The following is a 6,000-nucleotide window of genomic DNA, read 5'->3' as shown; positions in this document are numbered from 1 at the left end:
GGACTCTGCTTCTCCCTCTGCCCCTCACCCACTCATATTCACTCTCTCTCACTCTTTCTCTCAAATAAATAAAATCTTATATATATGTGCAAGTGTGCGTGCATGTGTGTGTGTGTGTGTGTATGTGTGTGTACATATAGACGTATGTATGTAGGTATATATGCATGTATAATTAGAAGCACAGCTAATTTTTACAAGTGGACTTTGAGAAAACAGTCCCACCTTGAGCCTAGACTATCTGATCTTGAACTTTTCCATTTCTTCCTTTTGTTGCTTCTTTTCTGTTTCATCCATATAATAACCACATGAAGAATGTTGAAAACGAAAGTTTCCTTTAATTGATATTCAAGATCTCATTTAGCTCGGAACTTAATTATTTAGAGGGAGAAATGTAGCTAATATTAACAATGGTCTTGTTCCATTGATATTTATCTACAGATTATAGACACCTGCCCTTCCCTCATCTGTTGAGGAAGTGCTTCCTGTCACTCATATTCTCCATAACCTCAAATAAATCACTGGTATAGTCACAGTAAGCATTTTCATCTTGCCATGACATGATGTTTAGGAAGAAAAAATCTAAAACTTTCTACATAAAAGAAGTTTCATAATCTCAAGCTATGAAAAGGGGGGAAAGGCATACTTACCATAGGTACTTTTTACCATGAGTTCCCTGACCTTAATTTGATTAAAATCTCAACCTAAAGATTGCAACAATATAGATTTCTTTAGAGTTTGATTTTTCATGTTACTCAGCTTTGAATGAGAAAAACCTCAATGTGGGGCAAAAAGGGTGGTAAAGCGGAAGGAGAAGTTAGGGACTGAGCTGCTTTGCAGATCAGTGTTTGAAAGTGAACAGCCGATTTGGCAAGAAGCAAAAACCACAGAATAGAGTATCACATCGTCTTTCTGTTCACTTTGTTTCACAAACGATTCAGGTTCTCCCTACTGTCTTCTGCCACCTCCTTGCTCTTCTCTACTTACTTCACAGATGTCGCTGAGGTAGGTAACCTGGTCCAATCCTGAAGAATTCAAGGGCAGAAAAGAAGTCTACTTGTGAAGTTTTCTTGTCCCTGGTATGCGCAGGAAATGAAGACATTGCCTGGCATGTTTGGAATTGGGAAATTGTGTTCGGTATTCTTCCTAATCCCACATCTGGGCATCTGGAGTATCAACGGTAAGGCACCAACGTAGATAAGCTCTTGTTTTATTTCCCAGGGGTGGAGGGGATGTTTTCATTTGCGGTGTTAGTAGGATGTGTTCTTTCATGTCAAGCGGATAATGGTGGATGGAACCATGCAGTGAGATTTGCTCACTGAGCACATTCTAGAACATCAACCAAATAACATGGTTTTCAAGTCATGGCTTGGCTGATTTTCTTAAAAAAATGTTCTGATGGTAAGGAAAGAATTGGGCAGATGTTATAAATAAGGTACAAATGTATCACAACTTCTAGCAAAAATGCTCTGGATGCCATCCTGATGACTGAATAGCTTGTTTTTTTGAGACAGAGGCAAGCAGAGTGCTGTCGTGTTCAGCTGGATGGGTGTTAGATAACTGGGGTTGTACCTGTCTCTGTGGCTACTACTGAGTAATGTTACCAAACAGAGTTGCCCTTTTTACCTCGGTAGGGTGTTTGCCTGGAGAACACCATGTAAGCAAATGCTCAGAGATCAAGAATAGGGGCATTCTGTCATTGTTCCTATTAGGCTGAAAGAGAATGGTTCCTACTTGGGTGTCATGTGGCATAGAAAACAGCTTGAGGCCTGCATGATGTGTGGCCATCTCCACAAAGATTTTATGAGGGCAAAAAAAACAATTACTTTCTTCTAGTGAGTTCATTTGCTCCCGTACATGGACACAGGGGCCCATATATTGGAAAGGCTATATAGCAGAAGTTTCTGATTTTCTCAGGTCTGATTTCAAATCTCCTGCCTGCTTATCCCCACAAACACACATACTCTTATCAGTTTATGTGCTGTGGTTTTAAATCAGAAAATACGGTGACTGAAATCCTCCTGAATGTCATTGTAAATCCTGGAACTGCTTGGTTTGGAACTTGTCTTCATGATGCTAGGATGGCACACAACCAGGTGCAGAATAAAAATTCCCAGGAACCTAAGCATTCATTATGTGTATGAGTAATTTGGTATTATGTTGGTGAGGTGCTTAGATGGCTGGCTGGGTTTTTCATTTTCCATCAGACACCTAAAATCACACAGCCGTAACTGGAGTCATGTATTAAATAGAATTCATACCAGTTTGAAGAGCACATAAACTCTCCTGTGTGAAATGGAGGAAAAGAATGTTCAGTGCTGGGATGCCTGGGTGGCTCAGTTGGTTAAGTGTCTGCCTTCAGCTGAGGTCATGATCCCAGAATCCTGGGACTGAGCCCCGTGTCAGTGTGTGTGTGTGTGTGTGTGTGTGTGTGTGTGTGTGTGGTGGGGGGGTGTCATTTAGGACTGGGCTTGTTTACTGGCTCTGCCACTTACTTTGTGACCTTGGTCATGTTTCTTATCCTCTCTTATCCTTAGTCTCCTCATTTGTAAGACAGAGATAATGATTGTACCTAAAATATGGGCCTATGGTGAAGACTATAAATACAATAATATGGATTAATTTCCGGGTATAACAAGTCCACATAATAAAAGCTGTTAAATGTTAATGGTGTTTTTGCTAATATTATTTTCACCAAGCACCCCCCCCACAAAATTCCATTAGATGGGAAATAAGTGTTAATATTATCGTTTAAAATGGCTGAGCTTTTAAAGCTAAAAAAATGAATAAATAAAATACATAGCCCAATATATTTGACCCCAACTATAGAGAATCAAATTATTTGGAGAGTGAAATGGAAAGCCTCAAAGTGCCAGTCAGGTCTACTGTAAAGCAGTTGGTAGACTGAAGCATTACTTGCATTAAATTTAAGATATAGGTTGAGATAAATGTTTGGTGAGAATTGTTCTCCCAGACAGAGCTGATGACTCCATTCCTTAAAACCACATTAATTTTAACCTATTCATCTTGGGGATTTCCTGTGATTTACTAAATTACTGAATTCTTTATATTGGCCCAGTTTCAGATTCTTAAATTTTTATTATTTTAATTTATAATTTAATTTTTCTTTAATTTTTTATGGATTGCTTTCCTTCCACTTAAAAACAATGTGAAATCTGTGTGCCTCTTCCCAGGAATGAGGCTCCATCTATCATAAGGTTGGAAAAAATGTTATGTTCCCTATAAACTTCTTGTTTAAGGTCCTTCTTTGTAATAAAATTATGCTTGGTTGATTTTTGTGTTTCTCAGAAAAAAATTGGAGAGAACTCTGCCCCTTGGTATCTGACTGTGATTTTTATTTTTATCCTGATGAAAGGACTAAAGGTGTCAGCACCTTCCCTCCTGTACAGATGGGCAGATTATACTGGACAGAACTAGGCTGTAAGTGGAGATGCATCACGAGAGAGCAGGTCCCAGCTGCAAGTCTTTGGACCACTTGTTCAGTTGAGGATCAACCAAGGATTCCGTTCTTCAAGCAGGCAGGAGTATAGCAGTTAAGTGTCTGGGTACCACTTGGCACTAAATATGATCTGACATGAAGGCAGTAGGGAATCTTTGACTGACCACTACTTATTATGATTTAAAAACAAACAAACTAACTAATCTTGTACCAGTGGCCACTTATGGTTTGGCTCCATCAAGAACACAGTAGTTCGGTCTGAGTCTCCATTTGGCTCTTGTATGTGTTCTGTTTCTTCTTCATTGTGATAGTTCAGTATGGTCCATGGATCCGTACCCCATATTCCACTTAGATTGTCCCTTCCCTGGGAACTGGCCGTATCTTTGGGTCAGAGAAGAAACAGGGCAGAAAGTGCTCTGCAGCCATCATTTTTTGAAGTTCCTGTTTGATAACACAGTGTCTTTATCAGGCTTATTGCTATGGCTCTAGCTATTTGTTCCTATTGAAACGTGTACCATGTGTGCTGGAGGTAGCACTCCTTCTCCTGCCAAATGCCTGTGTATTGTTATTACGAAAATGCCTGCCACAAAATAGGAATACCTTTTATGTAAATGTCTAGGAAAATATTCCAGAGCTAAAGGACTTCCTGGATAAGGCATGAAAAGATTAACCTGTATGCTGATAAGAGCCTTGAATTGATTTTCTTAACCCTGAGAAGCTCTTTAATTAATTGTTGCTTCCTCTGTCCCACTACCAAAATTTCCTCTGATGTCATTTTGAAGTCAAATTCTGGTTATCTTGATTAGCTGGGGCGTTCCTACTTAGTTTTCATTACTTGTGAGTTTCAACTTTAAAGTACCAAATTATTGAAGGAAAAATGTTCACAGGCATTCATAATCTGGTTGCCAAATTAAATCAATCTTTTACTGTATTTCTTGGAAAGGTTAGGATCGGGAACTCGAGATCCAGACTGTCTGGATTACTGTCCCATCTCTGCCACTTACTGTGACTGTAACTTTCTGGTTCTGTTTACTCATCTAAACAATAGGGGACAACAATGACACTGATCTTATGGGGTTCCTATAGTAAGTGAACTAATTCTATACAACACTCAGAACACATTAATTTTAACCTTTATAGCTTGAGGATTTCCTATGATTTACTTGATGCATCATTAAGTGGTCTGTAACTTTAGCTAATGTTTTTTTGTTGTTGTTCTTTTAGTCCAAAATTTAATTAGCTTGATAGTTTCCTTCAAGGAGGAGTGGGAGGCTATCTCTCATTTGGGGTTGAGAAAAGTTCTCTATAAATAGCTCTTGATATCATTATCTACAAGCATCCACAGTTACCAAGAAATAACAAGGCTTTGGTCGTCATGTGACTTCAGTGATACTGTCTTTGTGAGCTGTTCTGTTATATGCAGTTTGCTTCACTTTTCTAATAGTCACCATTCCATTACCTCAAAATAAGCTCATTCTTATCCACCTATCCTTTCATGGTGATGGCCTCTGATTTACATGCTTATCTCTACGGAAGCAATTACCAAGCGCCCGTGCATGCACGTGCAGGGGTATCATTCTCGAATGCTCAGAATCTAAACTTATCTAATTTGAGGTACACTTTGAACAGAGTCCGAGAGAGTGTTGGGAACGGTGATCTGGGTCAGTCATAGGGAAACCCCGGGTTTAGCTGGTAGAGCTAACTTCTCTTTTTCTCCTTCCTGTTAGCCATATTTATCTTGTGAACACAACCTGGAACTCAAATATGTCATAAACAGCTCATTGCCCAGAAGCCATTATAAGGCAGGCTGGGGCACTTAGGTCCTAGCTGGGTAGTTGTGGCCCTATTTGATTTTTTTTCTACCATTTAGAAGAGGAGAATTAATATTGGGGGACAATTGGCAGTTTCTGTTCACATGAATATTGTTTAGTATCTTCTCTGGCTTTGAAAACTCCGGTGAATCTGTGTGATCTCTGTGGTAGAGTGCATTAAGAAGGGGAGGAAGTACCTGGGAAAGAAGTAGAGGTGGACTTTCTCTGTGTCTTTACAGCAACACAGAACCTATGCTTACCCTGAGCAGCCCAAGTAACCACATAATCACTGAAGGTAGTATTTAGAAATCCGTATGTTGATTTCTGGTCCAATGACAAAGGCTCTCTTTGATGCTGCTGGCCATGGCTTCTAAGCTATGCTGTAGGCTTTTTCTGCGCTGTTCTTCTTCCAGAAGCCACTGTGATCAGGGTGGTGGGCTTAGCATTTCTGAACCACAGGGTCTCCCAGGAGCAGGCAGTCAAAGTCTTCTGGAGCTGTTGTCTAAATTGTCAATATGAGTCATCGGTCTTTAGGGCTCACTAAACTGGCCAAAAATGTTTGCTATTCCACAAAGAGAATTGTAGAATTAGCTAACAAACACTCCACTAGATACTCATTCTTGTCGAATGAGGTGGGCAGAGCTCTGCAGAAATGAAATACATGTGAATCCTTTGGCTGGACAGACAAAGTCAGTGACCAGTAGGGTAGGACCATAAAGGGACATTTGTCAC

At 39.8% G+C, this 6,000-nt stretch overlaps 1 protein-coding gene across 5 annotated transcripts in view; it reads left to right on the top strand.

Moving 5' to 3' along the window:
• The first annotated feature begins 830 nt into the window (after nucleotides 1-830).
• Nucleotides 831-6,000, top strand: part of BTLA (B and T lymphocyte associated) — a 28,424-nt gene continuing 23,254 nt past the window's right edge. Inside the window, exon 1 of one of the 5 annotated variants that reach the window (XM_032852204.1) lies at nucleotides 831-1,177. In XM_032852204.1, coding sequence (XP_032708095.1) covers nucleotides 1,090-1,177 — 88 coding nt within the window. In that variant the 5' untranslated portion in view covers nucleotides 831-1,089. The remainder of the gene's footprint in view (nucleotides 1,178-6,000) is intronic. The other 4 variants (XM_032852199.1, XM_032852198.1, XM_032852203.1 and 1 more) reach the window with 4 other exon arrangements.

Source organism: Lontra canadensis, unplaced genomic scaffold, assembly GCF_010015895.1.
Source record: "Lontra canadensis isolate GAN:19392208 unplaced genomic scaffold, GSC_riverotter_1.0 scaffold6, whole genome shotgun sequence".
In the NCBI taxonomy this organism is placed as follows: Eukaryota; Metazoa; Chordata; class Mammalia; order Carnivora; family Mustelidae; genus Lontra; species Lontra canadensis.
Note: the sequence above shows the minus strand (reverse complement) of the source record. Positions and strands in the feature narration are given on the sequence as shown.